The following is a 25721-nucleotide window of genomic DNA, read 5'->3' as shown; positions in this document are numbered from 1 at the left end:
GATCCAGGAGTACCTCCAAGCTAAGAACCTGCTCCTTCTTCTGCCTCTTCTGCAAGAGGTCTGCTCTGCAGGGTGGCAACGAGAGAAAAGGCCTTTTCTGCTGTGGCTCCCTGCTTGTGGAATGCTCTTCCCAGGGAGACTTGCTAGGCGCCTTCATTACTTAACTTTAGGTGCCTGGCAAAATCTTGCCTCTTCTCCCAGGCCTTTCACTAGTTAAACAATCCATGGCCTTTTAAACTGTGTTGGGGGGGGGAGGGTAATTGGTTTGATTTGTTATGTATATTGTGTTGTTTATATTGTATACCACCCTGTGATCCTTAGATGAAGGGTGGCATATAAATTAATTAAATACATAAATAAATGATAGACGCAGCAGCTACTTGCCACGTTTTTCCTCTGGGCAGCAGCGGCTATTCCTACCACCTGTTGGTGTTGGCTTGCCTGCTTCGAAAAGCAAATGAGTGAATGGAGGCAGCAAGCCCCAGTAGTCTTCTGAGCTATTTTTGCAGGTAATTTGCCCAGGCAACCAAGTGAGCAGCAATGGGGACTGGGATCAGAAACTGCAGCTAATTTGCTCCTCCCCCCTTCCCCTTATTGTGTGCCAACCCTCTGTCTGGGAGAGAACGAGACCCTGGCAGAAGTGGCACAGCACTGTGTCAAAGAGGGGTGTTTTGCCAGATCTTTCTGGGTGGGCTGATTCCATTGCCACCAAAACCCAGAGAAAGAAGGCAGGTAGGGGGTTGACGCTGCGGGGAGACAGGTCAGGAGTTGACAGGGTTACCCAGCAATTGCCAAACAATACCAACCGCTGACTCTGATTTATCCAATCCCCTAATCAATCAAATGATAGTGGCCATCTCCACATCCTGTGACAACCAATTGCACAAATTAACTTCAAATCTATTTAGAATTATTTTATTCTGACCATCTTAGATCCCCACTGCTCAGTGATTTGATTGGATTACATTGTGTTCTAGTATTGTAAGGGATACAATATTATTATATGTCTCAGCACTGTGTTTATGTACATTCGTATCATTTCTTCTTAATCATGCTTTTTCTAAAATTCTCTCTCTCTCTCTCTCTCTCTCTCTCTCTCACACACACACACACACACACACACACGCACACAGCTTTACAATTTCCTTGCTCAGAAGCTTCCCCATTCCCCTGTTCATTTTGGATATCATTATTCTTGCAGAATGAGCCTTTTATGGTGTCCTGTTGGTTTTCAGGCTATCCAAGGGGCTCTTTTGATCCTTTAATGCATTCAAAACAGATACAGTGGTACCTTGGGTTAAGTACTTAATTCGTTCCAGAGGTCCGTACTTAACCTGAAACTGTTCTTAACCTGAAGCACCACTTTAGCTAATGGGGGCCTCCTGCTGCCGCCATGCCGCTGGAGCACGATTTCTGCTCTCATCCTGAAGCAAAGTTCTTAACCTGAAGCACTATTTCTGGGTTAGCAGAGTCTGTAACCTGAAGCGTATGTAACCTGAAGCGTATGTGACCTGAAGCGTATGTAACCCGAGGTACCACTGCAATGTCTTGTTCTATTGGGGAAGGGCTGTAGCCTAGCACTAGACGGCCTGCCTTTCATACAGATGGTCACAGGTTCAATCTTCAGCATCTATAGGTAGGGATGGGAAAGACCCCTGCCTGAAACACTGGAAAGTTGCTGCCCAATCAGTGTAGGCAATACTGAGCTGGATGAACCTATGTTCTAAAGGCAACTTCCTATGTTCCTATATGCCACTATAAGGACACCTCTCCTGCTACTCATCTTCTGCCTTTTCCCATTCCATGTCTAGATTTATGAAAAGCCATCATCTGTTGGAAGCTTTGTTGCCCCTGCAGCATGCACAGATCAGCTAAATTTTTCAGCATAAGCAAATATTCTCTCAATGAGCAGCATCTGGGGCAGCTGAGCTGCAGTGAGCTGACTTGGAAAAACTCGAGCATTGCAACGTCCACACTGCAGTGTTTAATTCCATCATTACACATTTTTTTTTAAAAAAAATTAAATATATATGGTTAAACAGTTTTCACAGGCTTGCAGTGTTTAGGGTTAAGGATCCGAAGAGCAAGGCCTTTCAAACCAGCGAACGACGCACACCTCACAGTTAAATGAATAAATCTGAGAGAGGACAATTTATGCCAGTGGCTCATTCAATCCAGTACAGCGATCTTCCTTCTGACTCTACTACATAAAAGCTAACTTTCACCAATTAAACCCTCGTTAGGGGTGCTTGCATGCACGCAGGGTCTATTTATAGGTCCTCTCTGACTCACGAGCATTCGTTTAGAGTGCCACTCGATCGTGCTGCAAAAACACAGCAGCACAGCAAAAGTTTGCATTATACATGTTTCAGACTGAATTTTATCAGTTTCTTGTCAAGTACCACACTGGCTTTCAAATATGGCACCTCATTTACTACAGTACTTATATTCAAAACAGCCCAAATGATGGGGAGGGCTAAATACATAATTTCAGGAAGATATCTACTGTCTCCTCTTCCTCATTGTTCTTTATATAACCATTTAAACTTGCAAACTACTTGACAGAATTAATTGTCTTAACAACAGCGCTGCAAAGTCCGGGCCTTCCATTGACCTGCAACATCCTATAATTGCAAATACAGATGGGGCGACAGGTTTAGAGCAAAATAGGTGCCACATTTGACTTACTATCAAAGCCATTTTCCCCCTCTTGGTTACAGGGCTCTCTCACCATTGTCCTGATGCAAGAATCTTGCCTGAGTGCGTAGGGAGTATTTATGGGAATTTATACAATGATTCCATTTTGCTGTGCACTACTCATCTGATTCAGTGGCAGCCAGCCAGACCTTTGCAATCACTTTGCTTTCACAGTGACACAGACATTTTCATCCTCGCTTTATAGCGGGAAGCCTTTTATCATTTTTGATAGTTTGCAGAAGCATGTGCCTGCTGTTTCTTACAGTTAAGCAGAAAGGAATTTTTCACAATTTCACTTTCGCCACACTGGTTATAGAGCTAATACTTCTGGTTTGTGCCATGTTGCTTTACATTTTTCTGCTTCCCTTTCCAATTCCATCTATGTGAATTTCATAAAAGTGTATTATCCACACATGACAATTTGATGTGTGATGCATGCTATTACTACACAGGAAGAGTAAAACAGTCCTTTATTAGGATTAAAGGTAAAGGACCCCTGACCGTTAAGTCGCGTCGCAAATGACTCTGGGGTTGCGGCGCTCATCTTGCTTTACTGGCCGAGGGAGCCGACGTTTGTCCACAGGCAATTTTTTGGGGTCATGTGGCCAACATGACTAAGCCGCTTCTGGCGAAACCAGAGCAGTGTATGGAAACACCGTTTACCTTCCTGCTGGAGCGGTACCTAATTATCTACTTGCACTTTGACATGCTTTCGAACTGCTAGGTTGGCAGGAGCTGGGACCGAGCAACAGGAGTTCACCCAATTGCGGGGATTCGAACCGCCAACCTTCTGATCGGCAAGCCCTAAATTCTGTGGTTTAGACTACAGCACAAAACAGCATTTTAAAATAGATTAGGATCAGCCTGTGGCAGCATAATTACAATGACTAACCAGCAAAATACTTGAGTCCACCTCTATCCTCTTTTCAACGTTGTTTAATTTTTCTATATTTCTACGGCCCCCTAATAACATGTGACCTCTGGGTGGCTCAGATAGAATTTTAAAAACCACCACATTAACATATAGCCTCTGTCTGTTTAAATTTCTGCCTTACAGTAAGAAGCCATTGGAATGCGATAACACATTCTTGTTGCAATACCTGTGTTTTGCTGAAGCTGCAAACACCCTACACCTTTAAAGAAAATCTGAAGCACATTTTCCGTTCAATGAATTCTGAGAGCTGTAGTTTACCCCTCTCAGAAGTATAATTTCCAGCAACCTACAGGGCCCAGAATTATTTGAGGGGGGAAATATGCTTTAAAGGTATAGGGTGCGTGCAGCTCCTGTGCTTTACTTGGTATGCATGTTTGGAGAATGTGAAGAGAGAAGAGAAGGATCAGGAAAGCTGATCAGAGGCCTGCAAGGCTCTGCAAAGGACTATTCATATAAGTGTGCAATGGATACAGTTAAACGAGGAAAGATGTTTAAAGCCATGTTGATGCTCAAATTATTTTTTGCATTCCCTCCTGCATCTGAAATATATAAAGCTACATTGGTGAAAAAGTTAATGCATTAAACACACACACACACACACACACACACACACACACGTGTTTTAATGTGTGATAGCAAGATCCAGCAGTGATACCTTCTAGAATAAAAAGTGCTACCCGTGCTACTTGTGAAAAACGCCCATCCTTTCTCAGCAAAGAGGGATGGGATTTTGCAGGAAGAGCTGCTTGCCAAGAGATGAGGGAGGGAGAATTCTCCTTCTATTTTTAACTTGTTCTTTAACCCCTGGCAGTGAGTGTCCTCTTGCACAGCATAGGATCTCTGTGCCTCTGAATCCTTTTTCTCTGCTAGTACGTTAACAGTGTGATCCTATACATGTCTGCAAATAAGTCCTCCATGGGCTTATTCGTGGGAGAGTGGGTGCAGAATTGCAGCCAGTCTCAGTCTTTAGCTGCAGTAAAAGCCAATTCCATCAGCTGACCAATTGTTTTGCATCATGTTCTTTAAAAGAAAATGCTATTTGCTACTTTTTCAGTTTTTTCATGTTGGAGCAAAGATAAATGCTAAGTTTGATTTAACACTCCATTTTGGGGATTTGATATAATTATATTAGGCCATAATTTTTCTTGATCTTGTATTCAACGTTTGTGTTTTTATATATGAGTATAGAAAAATGTGGTTTCTTGGTCTCAGCTAAAAATTAAACGTTGACCTGAGGCAAAGCCCGGAGACTCTGGTATGAAGTAGTCCAAATGCCATGGAAAATAATTAGGGTGTGTGTGTGTGTGTTTAGAGGACTGTGAAGAAAGAAAGAGGGAAGAAGCTGTTAATATTTTTAATTCCAAGAACAGTATGTATAGACATTTCAGTAAGACAGCTATTATTTTAAGATAAGTCATCTATTTAGAGACATAAATATAGATTCAAGTACATGCTTTCAGGCACCTTTAGTTTGAAAATGTCTTATGTGTCCTCTCCAACTCTATAAACAAAGGTCTTCTTTCTCAGCAGGATTTCAGCTCCTGTATTATTTTTAATAACTGCCACTCATACAAGTAGGCTTTCTTTTGTTACAGTTGTACTAAAACCAATTTAATTGTGGTGCATTTCACCCCTGATATTTCTCTTTCTCTCTCTGTCTCTTTCAGACATAACATTTTCTCAGAGTGACTCCTTATCATGAGACTTTCAAATGAAGGCTGCTAGTATAGGAAGCTCTTTTGCTTGTATCAGATTGCCATCTAAACCAGGCTTAATCTGCAATTTTCTCTACAGTGCTGACAAAACATTCTAGATAATTGCATGCACATATAAATCTGCATAGGGACATGGGTGGCGCTGTTGGTTAAACCACAGAGCCTAGGGCTTGCTGATCAGAAGGTCGGCGGTTCGAATCTCCGCGACGGGCTGAGCTCCCATTGCTCGGTCCCTGCTCTTGCCAACCTAGCAGTTCAGAAGCACGTCAGAGTGCAAGTAGATAAATAGGTACTGCTCCGGCAGGAAGGTAAACGGTGTTTCCGTGCACTGCTCTGGTTCGCCAGAAGCGGCTTTGTCATGCTGGCCACATGACCCAGAAGCTGTCTGCGGACAAACGCCGGCTCCCTAGGCCAAATAAAGCGAGATGAGCGCCACAACCCCAGAGTCGGTCACGACTGGACTTAATGGTCAGGGGTCCATTTACCTTTACCTATAAATCTGCATGGCAAGAGGGCATACACATAGTAGTTTTAATGATCCTTTGCTTGGTGGCCGTACTGCATGAGGCTGTCGAGGAAGTTCCATCAGTCCTCCAAAGGCTACAACTTTAACATTTGCTATGTTCCTATAGCCAATGAAAGTTGGACAGTTGCACCATGACAGCAAGACTTGCATCTGCAATGGAAGACACCATTTTGCTCTGTGTCATGTATCAGTGTCAGAGTTCTCGGAAGCAAACAGCTCTGAGTGTCTGCATGCAGAGATGACATATAACAATTAACACTGCTACCTATTAGCATGCAAAAACCTTAACCGTAATTTGGCCACATTGTCTCGCTTCTACCCAATACACACAGACAAAGGCTCTTACTTGGGAGCAAGAAAGAGATATTTATTTAGGCAAGTAATGGAACAGACTTGGCAGCAGACATAGAGCTCAGGGGACATGATTCAGGAGTTCAGGAACAAGGCAAAAAGTTCATCAATAGATGGAAATGACAATGGTGTCAACTCTCCATGCCCTGCCTGCCAAGCTTTTAAAGATGAGGAATGGCACACTCACTTGCCAAACTTACTCAAACTAGCGGGGATATCAGGATTACAAATGTGTGCTCTGTTAGGGTGAGTGGCTTCAGTCTAATCTGCAAAGACAGTACCTGATTCTAGGTGACAGGATTGCACCCTGCTGTTCACATTCCTATTTAGTCACTGCTGCCTCCTGGCCCTCCCCAGTATCCACTGGGGCTCTCTGCTTTGCAGGAAGGCTCTCCTTCCAAAGAGGCAGAGGTTGGGGCAGAAGAAGGAGGTCTTCCCTCCTCCAGCTCAGGTTCCCGCCATTCAGCACCTCCACTTTAATCTTCCTCCTCTTGTCGATCCAAACTCAATCGCAGCAGCACTCTGGGTCTTGTGACACACACAGTTCTGTGTGTAATATGGGCATATTGGGAAGGCTTCATAGGAGGAGGTAGAGTTATCAATTTTCCTATATACATAAAAATCTAAGGCTGCCATCATGCTTCAGTTTATGTGGCCAATGGTTTGTGTGGCCATGCCAACTCTAGCATGATGTCAAAATGGCAGGCGGGCAAATAAGCAAGAAGTGCAAGTTGCCCAGGTGAGCTGTTTAATGGAAGGAGGTTGGCAAAGCGCTTTCTGAAGCGTGTTTACGCTCCTTTAAATGCAGCCGAGGCAAAGTTTAACGGAGGGGGAGAGGCACCTCAGAAAGAGGTCTGCCAAACCCCTCTGAGGTGCCTTCCCCCCATTAAATATGGCTACAGTGAGGCATGTGATTTGGGGACTGTCCTATGGACAGAAACTTTTCTTGACATCCTTCCCCCCTCCATCATTTTTGGTGCTTTATATGCTTGCCCCTCACCCTTTCTAAACCAGTGCAAGACTATAATCTGTGCATCCTAGGGATGAGGAACCTGTGGTCCTCCAGAGGTTCTTGTATTTCCTCATGGCCTTTCCCACAGAGACACTTTGCTTGCAAGCCTGGTCCTCCTCTTTTATTCTGTTAACACCTAGAACCAATGAGTGCCCCATAGGTAACATTGGGAAATTTATTTATTCTGCTGTGAAAGTCCCAGTTCATATCCTGCTTATAATTGGAAATAAACCTAAAACAACTTATTCAAGTAGGACTACTGCTACCCAGCCAGCTATGACAAATAGCAAGTGACCATACACAATCTCCACCTGCACTGTTATCCATAAATTGTGTGCGAGAGAAAGGTGCTGAAGTCAAATGCACACCTGAGGAACAAATATTCTGGTAAGAGAGCCTTCAGGAAGCTGGTGGAAAATCAATGGTGTTGACTACAAGAAGTGGGGAGGGGTGAGCAATACCCACAAGCCCTTTCAGAGCAAAAGGGCAATCAAAGTGAAAAAGAGGATGAAGCAACTCCACTATGAGAAAAGGTTTCAACATTTGGAGTAAGCAGTGGACTTAATATAGCTTATATAAGGTTGGAGAAAGTCCCTCACTTGTAAGACTAGGTTTGGGGCCTAGACAGTGAAGCTGAATGTTGGAAGATTCATGACAGGGGAAAAAACAATGTACTTCTTCATATAGCACATAGATAAGCCATAGAATTCTCTCACGCAAGATGTAGTGATGCCTATCAACTTGGGTGGCTTTAAGAAAGGTATAGACAAATTAATGGCTGCTAGCCATGATGGCTATGTTCTGTCTCCATTGTCTGAGTACTATATGTTCTGAATTGCGCTCAAGTCCTGTTTATGGAGTTCCCATAGGCACCCAGTTAGCCACAGTGAGAACAGGATGCCAGGCTACATGGACCTTTGGCCAGAGCCAGCAATACTTTTCTTATGTCATTGATGAGGAGTTGCTTGTGATCGACAGGAACATTCCAAGGCAGTGATTAGAACCTGAAAAAGGAAGAGACACTTAGAATGAGTGAGAGGTCATGAGGCATGACAGTTAAGAGTCTAGGAGGAAAGAAATTAAAGTGAAAGAGAGCAGGAAAATATAGAGAGACTTTTCAGTTTAGTGTCAGTTTAATATTTGGATGGGAATATTGGTTAATTGATAAAACATTTACTTTTCAGTTCTTTCAGAACTGCAAACTAGTTATCTGCCAACAATTGATACAATTGCCTCTTCAATGGGTCTGAATTATTGTGAAAATAAGAAATATTGAGGGCCATATTACCAAAGTCCGCCCCAGGTCGGATAGTACACCACTTTTGCCATCTTAGGATTGTTAACTTTCATCTTCTATCGGTTTTGCTTAAGAGGCAGAATTTCAGATCTTCACACCAGGAAGAGATTAAAAGTCTTGAATATATATTTGCATGTACTGTGGGTGTTAAACGCCCAGGGCCTCCGTCTACAGCTCTAGTTGCCAACATGTAATTCTGACCTCAGGCAAACATCCTGTACAGTTCTGCATGAAGGAGCTGGGAGGAAGCCCATGCGTTTCTTTACCTACCGTTTTCTAGGCTACAACATTTCGCAACATCAAGAGCCTGGAGGCACAGATGAAGCGCGCATCTTTAACCATACTCCTTCCAACACGGGTATTGCAACATTTCATGCCATATATGGTCACGGGACGGGAGTTGTCCCTCAAAGTGTGAAAAATTGAACATTTGTCTCTCGTCCCCCCTGGATCTTCCGTTGACGGCATGAGGCTGCTCTTTCGGCGGGAAGCCCCTTACGTGATGCATGGGGGAAGAATATTAAAGGATGGCGTGCTTGAGACGCCGCATCCCTGACACGCAGGAGGCGGGCACTCGTGGGCCGCTATGAGCGCGCGGGCGCCTCCTGACCAGCCCGCCTCCCCCCGCCCCGCCCCGCTCGCTCGCGCGCCCAAGCCCTTTCCGCCGCCATATCCCTCCAGCAGGTGGCGCTGCGGGGGTGCGCGGTGGGCGGGCACGCTCGGGGCGTCCTCGGCCGCGCGGCGATTGGCTGGGGCGGGTTCTGACGTAGGGAGTGGAAAGAGGCGGCGCGAGTAGTTTTGCTCGGTGCGTGCGACTGGCCCAGCCCCTCTTTCCTTTTCCTCTCTTCTGCTCTCCCGCCGGGCGCCTGAGGGAGAGTTACTTAGCGGTTCTGAGGAGCCGCTGTTGTTTCGGCAGGGGAAAAACCGCCGCCCGCGAACCGCCGAGCTCCCTCTCTCTTTCCAGCCTCTCTCTCTCTCTCTCTCTCGTTATGGCCAAGGAGGAGAAGAAGCCCTTCAGCCAGTCTATGGCCGAGTGGCGGCGGTTCATCTACAACCCCAACAGCGGCGAGTTCCTGGGGCGAACGGCCAAGAGCTGGGGTGAGGAGGGCGAGCGAGCGAGCGCGCGCGGGGAAGGGAGGGGAGGGGGCGGCCGGCACGAGGGGCGGCGGGAGGCGAGGCGCGGCGGGCGCTTGCCTTGCCCACCACCACGCATCTCTCTCTCCTTCTCCGTCTCTCTCCCTCCCTCAGCTGGCGAGGGGGCCACGAGGCGGGCGGCAGCAGCAGCAACGGGCCGGGAGCGGCTCTTCCGCGCGCCTTGCCCACGTCTAAAAATAGACCACCCGAACGTGACAGCGGGAGGAGGAGGAGGCGGCGGCGGCATCATCTCCTCAGACCCACCAAAGAGGTGGCTTCGCCTGCCGCCTTCCCCCTCCTCCCTCTCCTCGCCGCCTCAGGGGAGCCTGACTAGTAGGGGCCCGTTGTGAGTAGGGGGGGGGCTGTTTTCTTAGCTCGTGTCCCCAGCTGACTCTCGCCGCCTTCCTTATCTTTTCCTCCCTCCCTCTCTCCCCCCCCCCCGCTGCTCCCCACCGTCGGGGGTTACGGAGGGACCACCTTCTGCCGTTGCCAGGCTCCTCCCTCCTGGCAAGCTGCGTCAGCGTGGACGGGGCAGGGTCCTCTTAGGGAGTCCCCCACCCCCCACTCTCGCCCCATGTCAGAGAGAGGGAGAGGGAGAGGGGCGGTGGGGCGGGATAGGGAGGAGGAAAGGATTCCCCCTCGTGGGTGCGCTCCTCCCGGGGGCTGTTGCATCTCTTTTTTCGCGCCGGGAGCTCTCGCCACGCTCGGGTGGCGGGCGGGGAAAGGCTTCAGAACGGGATGTCTGTTTTCTCTTTTATTTTCTGCAGCGTTTTTGGTTCCACCAGTAGGTAACTCCCATCCAGCTTAGGCTAACTCCCGTGGGTGTTTGAAAAGCCGCCAGGCAGGCATGTGCCTTCTTCCTTCATCAGAACTTCTCAAGCGCTCTTTTCTTCCCTCATTATTTTTCAAGCACGCTTTTGTTCTGTCGACGTTAGTTAGTTTGGATTCTCTCTCTCTCTCTCTCTCTCTCTCTCACACACACACACACACACACACACACACACGTGTGTGTATACACAGACAAACACAGAGAGAGAGGGAGAGGGAGAGAGAAAGAGGAGGGATGGGTTGATACTTTCATCCAGGTTATAGTTGTGTTCCCCACCCACCCCTTCCTTACCCAGTTTTGTCCAAAGGGCGAGGTTTCCTTGGGTTTTGTTTTAAAGGAAGTATAAATTGAGGAACTTGCAGAGAATTGCCTTTAGAAACATGGGAGAGAAATTGCTTATTTAAAGTACAGTACTTCCAAGCCCCCATTCCAGACAATGCCCATCCAAGGTGGCTTAAAACAATAAATTATATAAAAACTGTGCAGTTGAGGTGTAGCAAACCAGAGTCAATGAGTATTTGACTGTTGGGCACAGTGCAGTGTGGACTATACTCTTGCTCATTTTGTTAGTATACTGTATGAGCTTTGGGCACGTGCTCTGAAATAAGGAAGAACCACCCAAAGCAGAGTATACATGTCTGGCAGAAGAGGGCTGGCTGTGTTGTGAGCCTTTCTTCATTCACATGGAAATAAAATCCTCCTAGTTACTTTGCAAAATGAAGAGTGGAGAGGAAATTTCCACTATCCACTCCTCTCAGACAGGCACACCAATCACTAGGTTTCTTTCAAGTGTGTGGGTTGAGCAAGTGGGAAGTGGTAAAAAAATGAGGACAGAGGAATGCATGCTGATACAGTTTCCACTAATTATGAAAAGTACTTAAACACTTAACATGTAATTGATCATACTTCTTGTGCAAGCAGTGTTGGTCTGTGGCTGTGTTGACTGGGATGTTTATATTGTGATGTTTGAATAATTTGTTACTTTGGGGAAATGATATTTTATAATTTAAAGAAGAACTTTCATAAACAGTACTTTGGATAATTGTTAATTTTTACAGTATTTTTTTAAGTGATGGTAAGTTTTACGATAGGATTGCTGTACGTTGCTGGCATTGAGGATGAGGGATTATTCCATGACACTTTAGAAGAGTACAATTCATGCTTAATGTCTATTGTACATGCGGACATGGAAAAGTTGAATGCTGAAGTTTATTTGAGTAGCTCAGAATACTACATATTTCTAAATATGACTAAAGTACATTTTACACACACACACACACAGAGAGAGAAACTTTGAATTGATGGGTAGAATCCAGCTGGGATTCTAATTTCTGGAATTTTCAAAATACACTTTTTAATTAACTGGAATTTTCAAAATACACTTTTTACAGAAGGTGGGAAGAGAAATTGAGAGGAATTGGAAACAGTTCCTCATAGGTGGAAAACAGTTTTGCCTATATAAACTGAAACAGTTCTCAGCTCTGTGTTGCTGCTAATGGAGAAGGGAAAATTTCCAGTAGCTTTTGGCTTATCTGGAGTTATGAAGTTGAAACCTCAAAATGTGATTCATTTATTTAAAACACTTCAACCATTCCTATCATTGTGTAAGATGCTTCCAAAGCAACGTATGCCTAAAAGCTGTTTACCTACACTTGCAAACTTGTAGTGTGTATAGATGAGAAAATAAAGTCCTGAGGTTCTTCATATGCAGGTTGTGGGTGCTGCTTAAGCAGTACTGTGTAAGAGACAATGTTAACTTTCCTACTGCAAAGCCCCCCCCCCGCCATTTTTTTTAGCCATTTCTCTTGGTTATTCTATTTTTAGTGGATATTCTCAGCCTTGTATAAAAGCAGATAGCCAAGATATTTTTTTATCAGCCAGGGTTGTGTATCCCTTGAAATCTCACAGTAAATGAGTTAATGAACCCCAACTTTCCAGCTCTGTTATCTTTTCATCCACTTTTGATCTTCCTGCTGCTGTTGTGGATCTGTGGGGAAGGAGAAACTCAGTCAAGGCGCAGGGGGGTAGGGAAGGATTAAAAACAATCTTTACTCTGTGAAAGGGTGTAAGTCAAAATGCTTGAGGTGTATTGCATAGCACAATTTTCAGTCTTTGAGCACATATAAGAAGCCCAAGTCATAGTTCAGCTTTTCTCCTGCCACTTTTCTTTTAGCTGTAACCTGTTTTCCTCTAACCGTGTCATAGTGTGTGTGTGTGTGTGTGTGTGTGTGTGTGTGTCATGCATTTGCTGTACTCTTAAAAAAACCCCACAACTCTTTACACCCACAGTTGCTACAGTTTTTTAATTCCTAGAGTGCCAAAATTAAGTCGTTCCCATACATGAACCTAAGTGAAGGCAGATGAAGGAGTTACAGGTTCCTGAGGGGATCTTCCTCTTGCTGTTCTGGCACTGGAGAGTAACCAGGCCAGATAGGCAAGCATGCTTCTGTGGCTTTGGGAACAGCCTGCCCGCCATTGACCCAGCATGTTGCAGAAGTGAGAGCCTATTGCATCTGCTCAGAGCCCCGCCTGTGCAGTGGTTGGGAGTGCTCCCAGGGTTTGGGTGGGGCATATGGAGCAGATAAGAGTCTCTGGCTTGGCCACCAGCCTCTGCAACTCCTTGTTTGGGGCATGAAGCTCTGTGGGTAGAGCTGCATCCAGCACAGGACAGGGGTTTGGGCTCCCCTTGTTACTCGTTTCCGGATGGGAATGTTTCTTCTACAAGAGCCATCTAGATCCTCTTTGGTTCAGGAGGGTTTGGAACAGACTGCCTCAGGAGGTATTGGACTCTCCTTCATTGGAGGTTTTAGGAATTCTGTAAACTGTGATTCTTGCACTGCAGGGGGTTGGACTAGATGATCCATGAGGTCCCTTTCAGGTGAATTATGAATTTAATCCATAAAAAATACTTTACATGCACTACTGGATTTAAAGAGAGATGGTGTAATGCTATGAAAATGTTAACCTATAGCTCCATTATTCATTTTCATGTATAATTAACATGTTTTACAGCCAGAGCAGGTGCTGCAACCTTACAACAGCTTGACCTCACCCCCAAAGGCACACTCCTCCGTTGTCTCCCAAGACAGACAGATGCCAACCATATAATTTTAAAGATAATTTTCAGGGTTTCATTATCTGGCAAGAGTTTTTGCAAATGGCATTTTTCACGTGCGTAAAACAGCCACAAGTATAACATGCGAGATGACTCAGAATTTCTTTATTTCCCCCCTCTAAAGTTTGTCTTCAACAAAATAGGCAATAGCTTAATGACCCTTTGTTGTGTTGGTAGTTTTGTTTTTTCATTTGGTGAATTGGCAAGAAATGTTATGGTAGGAACAAAATCAGGTTAGCTTAGGGCAGTAAAACCTAAGTTAGTTGAGTGTGCTATGCTGGCCCCAAAACATACTCCCCGCTCCCAAATAAAAAGAAATATCTGTATTTTTAACTGTTCTCTTCTTTGAAGTTCTTAGCACTAAGAAAATGTAATGTTACTTGAAATGCACATGCAACATTTGCTTTGACCAATGTAACACCACAGTGTGAAACTTACCTCACATAAATGTGTTGTCCCAAGTCATTTAAACCATAATTTCTTCCCTGATAATTTAATATTCATTAGGCCCGCTATATAAGGTGGGTGGACAGATGTTATTGCTTTTAGAAGAAAGATAGTATTTTTATGTATTAATACGTTTAGCAATTGAATACCTTTTTTAGGTTATCAGTGACTCAAATTTGGTATGTTTAGAAAAGTGTAGAATTTGTATTTCTCTACTAGAACCCCACCATGCTTCCCCTCAGATTCATCGTGGAGGCAGGCGAAGCCTGATTGGGTCTTCCTGGCTAGGTTGAATAAGTTCATCTAGGATGGGGAGGTTTTTTGGTTCCACAGGCCAGATCCTTATGAGGGTCACCCTGTGGGCAAAACGTGGCAGGTGGGTGGAGTCTCATATAGAGATACAAAAAGTTACCTCAAGAGCAGAAGGTTTCTTGCCTTGCTTCAGGGAAGAGTTGGTTGGCATCCATCTATCTCGAGAGAAACAAAGGAGGAATGCACCATTGGGGGTAAAGTCAAACCCTTGGAGAGTTACAGTGCCCGCTGTGGCTGTAGAGACCAATATGGGAGAGACATATTTTATTGCAGCTGTGGGCCTGGGGCAGATGCTTCAGGGAATCCTGTAAAAGGTTGAAGACAGCCTTGAACACAAAGTGTTATTGAAATTTCTAATATAATTTAAAATAAACACCACAAACACAGGAAATTCCTGTGGCATTTCTCTCACCTGCCAATGATGATAAATGTTGGGTTTAAAAAGAAACAATTAGAGTGTTGCCACAGTTAAGCATAAATTAGTAGTTACCATACGGACTTGATGATGACCTGAAATTTGTGAATGCATACTAAAGTGTCATATGCACACAGTCTTGCTTTGAAGGCATTTATTTGTGGGTATCTATAAATGAATTCTCCTTCCAACCTAGCAGTTTGAAAGCACGTCCAAGTGCAAGTAGATAAATAGGTACCACTCTGGCGGGGAGATAAACAGTGTTTCCATGCGCTGCTCTGGTTCACCAGAAGTGGCTTAGTCATGCTGGCCACATGACCCGGAAGCTGTACGCCGGCTCCCTTGGCCAATAAAGCGAGATGAGCGCCGCAACCCCAGAGTCGGTCACGACTGTACATAATGGTCAGGGGTCCCTTATAAATGAATATGGTCACAGGACATTGGTCACAGGTCTTGTGCCAGAAAACCTTTCCCCCCAAATTTTCAAATAAACATTGCCATATATCAGACATATACTCATGAAACATTAGCTCTTTGTGCATATTACTGCAGGTTGAATTTTTATTTTTATTTATACTTTTAGAGAAAACAATTATCCAAGTTACGGATGAAATATTGAGGTTGCAAAACTGTCATATGGGTCACAGCTTTTAAAATACAATAAAATGAAAGCATTTAAACTGCCTGTGACATCTTATTGATTATTTTTGAAGGGATGATCAAGCCAGTTAACACACCAAGATAAATGTTTTAGATCAATCAGGAATTTGCACAGCAGGTGCGACCAATATTGTGGTTCATAATGTGGTTAATATTGGGAGCTAGAAACTTGCAAGTTACATGTAGCGTACTTGGCTTCTTGAAATAACTTCCTGTACCTCATCAGCATTATCTATTGAGTTCCTACAGTGTTGATATTGCCCAGTGCTTGACCTATTCAGTGTGCTTACTTTTCAAATTATGAATTAGTCTACCAGCCAATCATTGGAACAAATGCTGCTTCCTTCATCTACCAAAAATTGAAGGGTGCTGAGTGCTGCACAGGCAGGAGCCTTCAGTTCCCCAGGGATAGACATGTGAATAGGCTGAAGGAAAGCATAAGGCCAACTTGAAGCCTAAAGTGAGTGTATAGGGAGCTGGGCTTGGAGGGCACATTCCCTGTGGATTCATCTCTGGCTAGAAACCGGGAAAATAAATGTCTGCAAGTAAACTACCTACAAATTAATGGGAAGTTTGCTGTCCAAAAATGATTAATGAAGTGTTACTTTTGAATGGCGGTCTTACATCTTGCAGAAAGATATTTATCTGTGCATTAAATTCCCAGCACTTGTTTTTGGGAATATCTATGCACATATCAATTCCATGCAAATGTTTTTGCTTGGTGCCCTTGTTCTCATCTCTAAACAGCAATTACTGCTGTATAAACAAAAAAGCTGATTTTTAAAAAAGTAATTCCTAGATAGCATAAAACTATCTGTATATCAGTGTCTGAGTTATTATAGCCCGTTAAAGTACACTTTGGTTAGGAAATACCTGAGTTATAAAGAGGGAACTTGATTTAAATGGTGGTTCTCATGGTGATTTGAGTTGCTGCTTTAAATACCTTTTTTTTCTACTCTTGAGGCTAGATCATGGGAAAGGTAACTTCCTTATAGTTAATATACTGGGGAAGGGCATTTGTACCCAACCTAGGGCATTTGTAAAGTTATGGAGTTGTAAAGACTGCATGTTCCCTGTCCAATAAACTCATCTGGAAAGATGCCAAAGCTGTTATATTGGGTTTTAATGACTTTTGGGGGAAGTGCTGCTTAAGGTGAAAGGGTGTCAGAGCAAAGGCAGCATTTCAGCTCAGCTACTATGATTATTGAGAGGAAAATGGCATTGATATTTACCAGCTCCAAATTCTCTGCCTATTGTAGCATACTGGTTAGCAGCACTGATCACTAGTCTTTCAGGAATCTTGTATGAGTTTGGGAAATGTGTGATACAGCTTTGTAAATAAGCCTGCAAAAATTACTTGCCTGCAGTCTTTTCTATATTTTTTTACTAGCCTGCTAGGGGACTAGATGTCCATGTGTCCTTACTGGCTGTTTCTGTGACTAGTATCAAAATGGAGGCTACTAGCCTATTAGCAGAGTAGTTTAAAATGCCTATTAACAAACAGACTGGGGGGAAAGTGAATAAAGCTGAGGAACGGGTTACCAGCAGGGGCCAGGTGGACTGACAGAGGGTATGGGGTGATCTGTCCTTCCCATTCTGTCACCTGCATTGAATTCCTAGTCATACAGTGGTACCTCCGGTTACAAACTTTATCCGTTCAGTTCTGGAGGTCCGTTTGTAACCTGAAACTGCTCGTAACATGAGGTGTGCTTTCACTAATGGTGCCTCCCGCTGCTGCCGGTGTGCAACTTCTGCTCGCATCCTGGGGCAAAGTTCGCAACAAGGGGCATCTACCTCCGGGTTAGTGGAGCTCGTAACCCGCAGTGTTCGCAAGGAGGACGGTACGTAACATGAGGTTCCACTGTATATGGCTCCCCAGTCAGATTGTTAAATACAAGGCTAGTGTGGCCTTTCTGTCTCCATTTACTTTACTTGCTGGAGATTATGCTGCAAGAAGCTCAGTGATGTATAGGAAGGGAAAGAGTTTAAGGTGGGTAGTTCTCCCATCTTCTTGTTCATTGTTGAGTCTATTATCTTGGCTTGAAAGAACATTTATCCATTCCAGATCAATTCCTTGAACCAGCCATGGCCTCCAGGAGCATTCTGTCTGTGCATATGCACACATGCACATGTGCTTTATTGGGAAAATGCTGGTTTCTTTTACCCTTTGATTTGAACCTAGCTTGTGGTCGGGTGTTTTATCAGGGAATCTCCCACAACAACATTGTGCTTTACTTTTCCCCCATAGAAATTAACTCAAACTGATACAGATAGGGACTGAAGAAACTGCCTGCCAAAGAATGCAAGCCCAAACATTTGCTGGTAGGGAATGAAAGTGCACTGCAGAGTGTCTACCTTAAAGACTAGGTCTACATCCACATCCACATCATCGGTTGCTGTAGTCCGCAAAAGCTTAGTCCACGATCTATTTGCCTTCAAGGTTTCACAAAACCTTTTGTTTCAACAGACTAACACGGCTATCCTCTGGAAAGTCTTAACATCTACTTAATAAAGCTGACCATCCAGTCTGGATAGCAGCGGAGCTATGTATGCTCCATTTCAAAATGCAGCCTTTCCTCTCATTTTCCTGTTGTTAATCTCTCCCCTTGTTTTGGCTTGGGGTGGGGGTGTGTGTGTCACATTTCCCTTGAAGTGGGGAGTTTGCAAGCTACAATATTTTTTTATTGTAGATACACAGATAACTGTGTCCAGAAGAGTTGCATGGTCAACATCTGAGTTGCAGTGTGCCTTCCTGAGGCCAAGGATCTTGGCATTGTTGTTCATACATTGGTAATTTCCTTGGATTGTTGCATGTAGATCATAAAGAGCTTAGGGACCGTTAGTTTGCTTCTAAACACAATTCATGGCGATGCTTCTGACCTATAAAGCCAGCTTTTAACTGTTAAAATTACTTTAAAGTTTAAACATACACTTATCTTCCAGTCCCGTTTATAAGTACAGTTACTTCACCGTTTACTATATGTCTAGAAAAGTGAGCTTTCATGAGAGATGCTTTACATCCTATGCAAGAGCCATCATTATTTCATTGCTGTATCCAATAGTGAACTTTTCCCAACACATCAGTGAAAGAGGGCCACCACAGACAAGCTGAGGATTCTGGCAAATTTTGCAGATTCAGCAGGTATTCAGAAAAATATTCCTTTGTGAACTTGAGGAAAAAGAGGGAAATGGAACAAAAATATCTTGACCAGCCTGAGACTGCTCATTGCACAACCACAGTTACCATGGAGATTGTGCATTTCATTCTGGTGTTCAGAAGTTCAAGATCAACCTCCAGCAAGTTGCTGAGGTACACAGCCCTGCCTTTAAAAAAGAAGCAACTGCTGGTATGTTAGAGCATCAGAAATATCCCCACAATCCTACAGAGGAGCAGCTTGTACCATTTTATATCCTTCTCATGCCTGCTTTTTTCTGCTGTTCTTTCCTGTCATAAACCTCCTCCCTTTCCTGAAGCCCTGGGCTTGGAGCAGAATGCTGTTGCCCCTCTTCTCCCCTTCTTTTTCTCTAGGAAAGAAAAAGAAGTTGCAAGATGCTGTATTCTGCATTGAGGCAGAAGAACTTAAAGAACTTAAAGAACTGGTCTTGAGTTTGCTTCCCTCCCCCCCCCCCATTCCTATCCTCTTTTCCTTGTGTCATGTCTTTCAGGTAGTCCTTGCCACCTGCCTTACAACCTTACTTCAGATTTTTTTAAGCTTCTCTAGGAGCATTTTCAGTTAAAGAGCAGGGTAAAAATGCTTTTTTAAAAGAGAGTTGGAGGCAGAGAGCGGAATCTGGAGTGGGCTTTTGTGGAAGGAAACACTATGTTTACTGGCCTTTTCGCCTGAGTATTAAAAATGGTTCCTGTTGGGCTGTAGCCAGGCATGTTTTTAACACTTGATGTTTTTATTATGTTTTTAGATATGCTGTAAGCCGTCCAGTGTGGCTGGGGAAACCCAGCCAGATGGGCGGGGTATAATAATAATAATAATAATAATAATAATAATAATAATAATAATAATAAATATTACTACTAGTACTAGGGACGCAGGTGGTGCTGTGGGTTAAACCACAGAGCCTAGGACTTGCCAATCGGAAGGTTGGCGGTACGAATCCCCGCGACGGGGTGAGCTCCCGTTGCTCGGTCCCTCCTTCTGCCAACCCAGCAGTTTGAAAGCACACCAAAGTGGAAGTAGATAAATAGGTGCCGCTCTGGTGGGAAGGTAAACGGCCTTTCCGTGCACTGCTCTGGTTCGCCAGAAGCGGCTTAGTCATGCTGGCCACATGACTCAGAAGCTGTACGCCAGCTCCCTCGGTCAATAAAGCGAGATTAGCGCCGCAACCCCAGAGTCAGTCACGACTGGACCTAATGGTCAGGGTCCCTTTACCTTACTACTAAAGGCATGATTAGGGGTGAGTGCGAAGAGCAGACCATCTGCCTGAGGCAAGGGAGTTGAATAATTTGAGATGGTAGTGAGAAGTGTTTATGGAAAGCTGTTAGACAGGAGTTTGTGGGAGGGAATTGTGTATGGATGTTTTGGGGGGCAGGAAGACTGTGTTAGTTTCCCACTAACAATCAGTAACAATAAATTCAACAGTTACATATTAGTTAACTTGTCGATTTCAAAATGCGAAGAACAAATTCCACCTAATTTTCCTTCCCTCTCTGAACTAATGTTGCATACATTTTGCCATCAGCAATAGTATATGCGTTGCCTGCCTCAGCTAGCATGACCAGTAATCAGGAAAGATGATCAACTAGAGGCCATCATGTTGGCTATCCAGTAGTTGCTATTTCAGGCTCTTCAGTTACTTAAATCTCCAATTCTTTATATCCCTGTCTTACAAAAGCTTCAGTATCCAAAGTGAAGAACTAATAGGAATGATTAAATATTAAATTCTGTACTAGCCCCATCAATTCCATTGAAGAATGAGAAGTGAGGGCAAGTATCACACCTGTTCTGACTATTTGAATGACATTCAAAGTGTAATTAGGAAAACCTTCAGAGGCTGCCACTGTTAGTTTTGCTGTCATTGATAACTCCCAGAAACTTCAGGAAGCAGCCCCTTTAACCATAAGCATTAATGAGAAATTTGAATGACTATAAGTTGTGTGTGTTGGGTTATGAATTATAGGTGCATACTGCTGCTCCGTCATGACAAATGCTACGTAAGAAGAGCCCTTCTGGACTAGACCAAAGGCCTATCTAGTTCAGCATTCTGTTCTCACACTGCCAACCAGATATCTGTGGGAAGCCCACAATCATGATAGCTGTGTTATATAGCACATCTGTGATCCCCAGCAACTGGTACTGGATGGAATATAGATATAGCCATTGATAGCCTTAACCTTTAAAAAAAAGGCACAAAAAACATTTAAAAAAAGTAAGCCACCCAAGTTGGTTACCATTCCTACAGCTTGTTTTAGCAAATTCCATAGTTTTAGCTAAGCACTGTGTAAATAAGTACCGTAATTCTTTTGCTTTGTCCTGAAGCTTCCAGCATTCAACTTTATTAGATGGCCTCAGGTGAGGTGGTATTATGTGAGAGGGAGGAAAGTCTAAATGGACATTCTCCACACTTTCCATAATTCTATACATCTCTATCAGATCTCCCTTACAGCTTTCCTAAAAGAAAGGACAGTCAGTATGCTAACCATTAAGATGAGTCTCAGAGGCCCTGCTTTGTGTATGCCCCCCTCACTGTAGTGAGTGGGTAATGGCTGCAGACAGAATATTTCAGTCCTCGCACTTTGGCTTTAACACTCTTTACAGAGGCTTGCCTGGAGATACCCTCATTTTTTTGATCATGGAAGACATTTTATTTGCCCAGGTCTTTTAATTCTGCTGGATTTTGAATGGCTTGCTGCAGCTTGGTGGTTTGGATTTTCAAAAAATGTTTATTTGTTGTTTTTTTTTTTTTGTAAACTGCTCCCAGAGCCATCCTGAACAGCAGCTAGTGGTTTAAGCAGAGAGTTGGCTAGACCAGTGGTTTTCAGCCAGTGTGCTGTGGCACCTTGGGTTGCCTTGAATGATAGGGGTGCCACGGGCAACACTGGGCATTTTTCCTCCCTCTTTGTGGCTGTTTGCTTCATGTTTAGCTTTGGCTAGTCTCCATGGGGCTGCTTAGGCTGGGGGCATTCTCTTCCCAGGGGCCCCTGTAGGGTGGTGTGAGGGGGCATCTCTCTTGGGGGGGGGCAGCTCAGAGAGGCGGTGGCTGCCTGGAGTATTCCCAAGGAGAGGAGCAGAAGAGACTGGGGGAACACTCCACAAGGGCGGCTGCCAGCTTTGTAGGCAATGGGTGACATAACTGGGCTTCTGAGGCACAGAGCATGTTTCCCCACGGGGGAGCCACAGAAAGAATGTAGTAGTTGGTCAAGGGAGCTGTCGAGTCAAAAAGGCTGAAAACCTCTGAGCTAGACTATAGGGTGAAAACTTGTGTAGCAGTGAAGATTCCAAAACTTTGCAGTGGGAGAACTCAAGACACCTAAACAGCACAAGCTGGAACAACACACCACAACCTATTAAATGTCTTCAAACCAAACTAGGGTGCTTTTGAGTTTTTCCCTTGCAACACTAGCTAGCTCTTACAACATACTTAAAGCAATATGCAGCCATCTGAAGGTGGGAGATTGTAAGAGATAATGTATGCAGCTGTGTATGAACGAGCTTGTACTCCTGTCCCACCTGGATGACTGACAAACAGCTGCAGCTGAACATTATACTAAACCCTGCTTGCTTTCTCCTAGGAGCATGGGAAACTTCCTTATACCAGGTCAGACCATTAGTCCAACTATCTCAGTACTGTTCAGATTGACTTGAGAGTGACTTTCTAGGGTTTCAGGCAGCAGTCTTTCCCAGCATTACCTGGAGAAACCAGTTATTGAACCTGAGGCCTTTTACATGCAAATCGTGTGCTCTTCCACTAAGCTATGGCCTTCCCCTGGAATGGCTATGAGGAAGAGTTTGGAGGTTTTTGTTTCTTTTTTCCATTAACCACAGCTGGCTGTGTCAGCTGCACCAGCAAAATGTATTTTTTAACAAGTCAGCTTGTTAACCATGAGTGATCAAGCTGGCTTGTATAAACAAGCCATAGGTAACATTAATTACAGCTTATTGCAGGGGCTGCTAACCTCTTTGGGAGCTTAGGCACATTTGCAGACTTGTGCACACACACTAGAGTCATACACAGCTGCACACTTGGCAACCACACACAGGCATGCACATACACACACACATACATGCCAGTAATTAAGCATATGTGTTGCCATAGTACAATACCATCAACTTCCTTTCATTTATGGTTCTTCCTCCCCGCTGGAATTGAGCATGTGATGAAAACAGCAGTCAAGGCCAGATAATAACCCGACTCATCGTATCTCTGCTGTCTCTGATAATAGCCCTTCAAGGCTCCAAGAAACAGCTGCATGGCCATCTTGCTTTGTCTTTATCAGACTCTGTTGTAGAATCTATGTCTGCCTAATTCATTTTTTTGTTCTTTCAAACTTTTTAGTATTTTGCTTTTTAAGAATCTTTACCCTAAATACACTTGATTTCAATATTTAAGTATGTTTTGTGGGTAGACGATCTCTGATAAAGGTCTGTGTTGCATTAGATGGAGTTGTGGCACTTTCATATGATCTTCTCTAATGAAAATGTTCCTTCCTCCAGCTGCTTTTAGCCCTCCAGTGGACAAAAAGGCATGTGTTCCACATTGTACCTCACTTCCCCTTCCTCCCCACAGTAGGGCTATTAGGAGCTGAACGGGGCAAGAACAATTTTTTGCCAAGAAAGCACTGTAAGAGGAAATAGCCATATCTGGTTCTTCAAGTCATGTGCTAGATCAGGTATCCGATGTGGTGCCTTCCATATATTGGGACTACAGCTCTCCTCATCCCTGACCACTGTCCACGGCAGGGGCTCATGGGCGTTATAGGCCAGCAACATCTGGAGGGCACCATGTTGGCTAACCCTGTGAATTTTATGTTTCCCTAAACAAGTTATTGAGCAAACAACATATAAATATTAACCCTTATTATATGTTCCAGAACACATGTATGGTGGAGGAGCTTACTCTATCCCCACTGTATGTGTGCTAATAGATATGTTGCAGATGTGCTGGTAACTGCATGTCCAGTGGGGGCAGGAGGCTGCAATTTGTAATGGTGCTGCCTTATACATTTCTGTTCCCCAAAACCTGCTCATGTTTTCCCATCAGTGCTGCAATGGACCATTGACATAAGGGTTTCATTAGTTGGGGCAACCAAGTGGCAGAGCTGCTAGATAACACAGTGTTGTAACTTGGTGTTCATCTTGCACAATAGCATTTAATTGCATTTAATTTAATTGCAAAACTATTTCTGCCCACCAGGTTGGTTGGTAAGGTATGCACAATACTCGGGGAATGTTGCTGTAGCAGAAATTTTTCTTCTGCATCTACTACAAAATCATTTCTAAATAATACAGCTTCAAAAACTGAAAAGTCAAGTATGGAATTAGGGAAAAGAATATTAAAAGTTAGCTCAAGCAATGTTGTTACCTGCTGATTTCAGTATGGTGAGTGTCAGGTTTCAGCTGAAGTAAGCAGCATAACTAGAGGGCCAGGTAGCATCAGTAGCAATACCGCTGCTGCTGCTGCTGCTGCTACTTCTATAAATGCTAGTTCACCAGCTATGGCCTTCCTGGGTGGGGATAGCCTAGCCATAGTATTTTATATACATTACTGTAATGTGCTCTGTGGACCTACCCTTGATTCAGAAGCTGCGTTTAGTTTCACAGCATCTTCACTGGTTGCCTGTATGCAAATTTGTTAATCATAAACTATAAAATCCTAAACAACTTAAAACTCAGATACCTGAAGATGCGTTTCTCTGTATCATTAGCTAGCCCATATGCTTAGATCTATACGGTAGGCTCTTCTTGCTGTCCTGCGGATGAGTGAACTTTGCAGTGTGGTGATATGAGATAGGGTCTTCTCTGTGGGAGCACCATATCTGTAGAACTTTCCCTTGGAGGTATGGCTGGCACCAACATTATTCAGTTTTTAGCATCAGTTAAATATGTACCTCTTTACTTAGGCCTTTGCAGGAAATTGATCTGTTTAATACTAATAGTAATGATGATTGTATGTTGTGTTGTATTGTATTGTATTGTATTGTATTGATGCATTAAATATATTGCTAACTTCTACATCCTTTGTGCTTTTTTGCAGGCTTAATTCTGCTGTTTTATCTTGTATTCTATGGCTTCTTAGCTGCACTCTTTACATTCACAATGTGGGTTATGCTTCAAACATTGCGTGATGATATACCAAAGTATCGTGACCGCATTTCTAGTCCAGGTAAGTGTGTATTCCTCTTCTTGGATAAAGTTTGCATTCAGACTCAAACATCAATAGATCTTTTGTTATAATAGGCAGTTTTCTTAAGTTGGAAGCATTTACCAATGCCAGCATTACTTTGAACTTCTAGGTTTCTTTGCTCTTGTTACTGCCACTCATCTGAAGACCTTCACATAAGCATTAAAATAGCAAAAGAAATAAAGTAGATTGATAGGCATCTGTTTTCTTACAACAGCTGACACAAGTTAAACATGAAAACAAAATAAGATCTGGTCAGTAATTACATGGCATAAGGAACAGAGGCATGTATTTCCTTATGTATTATAATGCAAACTTCATTGGTTGCCTTTAATTTGGGGGAAGTGGTGGTTCTGATTTACAGATAACCCCAAGTCCTTTTTTGGACCCAAATCCACAGTGTTAGGGATTTTATTTTATTTTCCCAACTGTGGTGCAATGAGTCGGTTAACAAGAAACATTTATGATATTCCAAACTGTGGTTGGAAATACTAGGAACAAGTACAGATTCACCAATCATAGAGGCTACATGTCAGGGCGTAGTGTGAACCAGCACTTGCCAATATCTTAATCATCATCAGTTGCTGCATGTCAGTGGAGAATGCCTGCCATTATATGGCCAAAATGGTAGCACCCATGGTTTGCAGAAGTTTTTTTTTTAAAAAGTTAAGAAAAAATAGTATGGGGAACAGCCTCATAAGGATTTGATGACACTATGTTAGTCACATCTGCACCATGTATTTAAAGCACTGTTATACCTCGTTAGCAAAATAATAATAAATCCTGGGTTACGGTAGTTTAAAGGTGCTGGAAGTTGTTAGGAGACCCACCTATTCCCCTCACAGAGCTACAATTGCCAGAGTAGTTTAACCACCAATCCCTCTTCCCAGGGAACTCTGGTAGTTAAGTTAATTGGGGGAAGC

At 43.7% G+C, this 25721-nt stretch overlaps 1 protein-coding gene and 1 long non-coding RNA gene across 2 annotated transcripts in view; one reads left to right on the top strand and one right to left on the bottom strand.

Annotated features, from left to right (window-relative positions):
* Nucleotides 1-6218: 6218 nt before the first annotated feature.
* Nucleotides 6219-9150, bottom strand: LOC309533371. The gene is made up of 2 exons (XR_014220180.1): nucleotides 8803-9150; nucleotides 6219-8239 (listed from the first exon to the last, which is right to left on the bottom strand). It is a non-coding gene; the product is annotated as an uncharacterized lncRNA (long non-coding RNA).
* Nucleotides 9151-9348: 198 nt separating this feature from the next.
* ATP1B3 (ATPase Na+/K+ transporting subunit beta 3) overlaps nucleotides 9349-25721 on the top strand; it is a 35632-nt gene continuing 19259 nt past the window's right edge. Inside the window, exons 1-2 of the mRNA XM_082224631.1 lie at nucleotides 9349-9630; nucleotides 24652-24780. Coding sequence (XP_082080757.1) covers nucleotides 9522-9630; nucleotides 24652-24780 — 238 coding nt within the window. The 5' untranslated portion in view covers nucleotides 9349-9521. The remainder of the gene's footprint in view (nucleotides 9631-24651; nucleotides 24781-25721) is intronic.

The sequence above is a fragment of the Podarcis vaucheri genome (genome assembly GCF_965113315.1).
Source record: "Podarcis vaucheri genome assembly, chromosome: 5".
Classification (NCBI taxonomy): domain Eukaryota; kingdom Metazoa; phylum Chordata; class Lepidosauria; order Squamata; family Lacertidae; genus Podarcis; species Podarcis vaucheri.
This window is presented reverse-complemented; position numbering and strand designations above follow the sequence as displayed.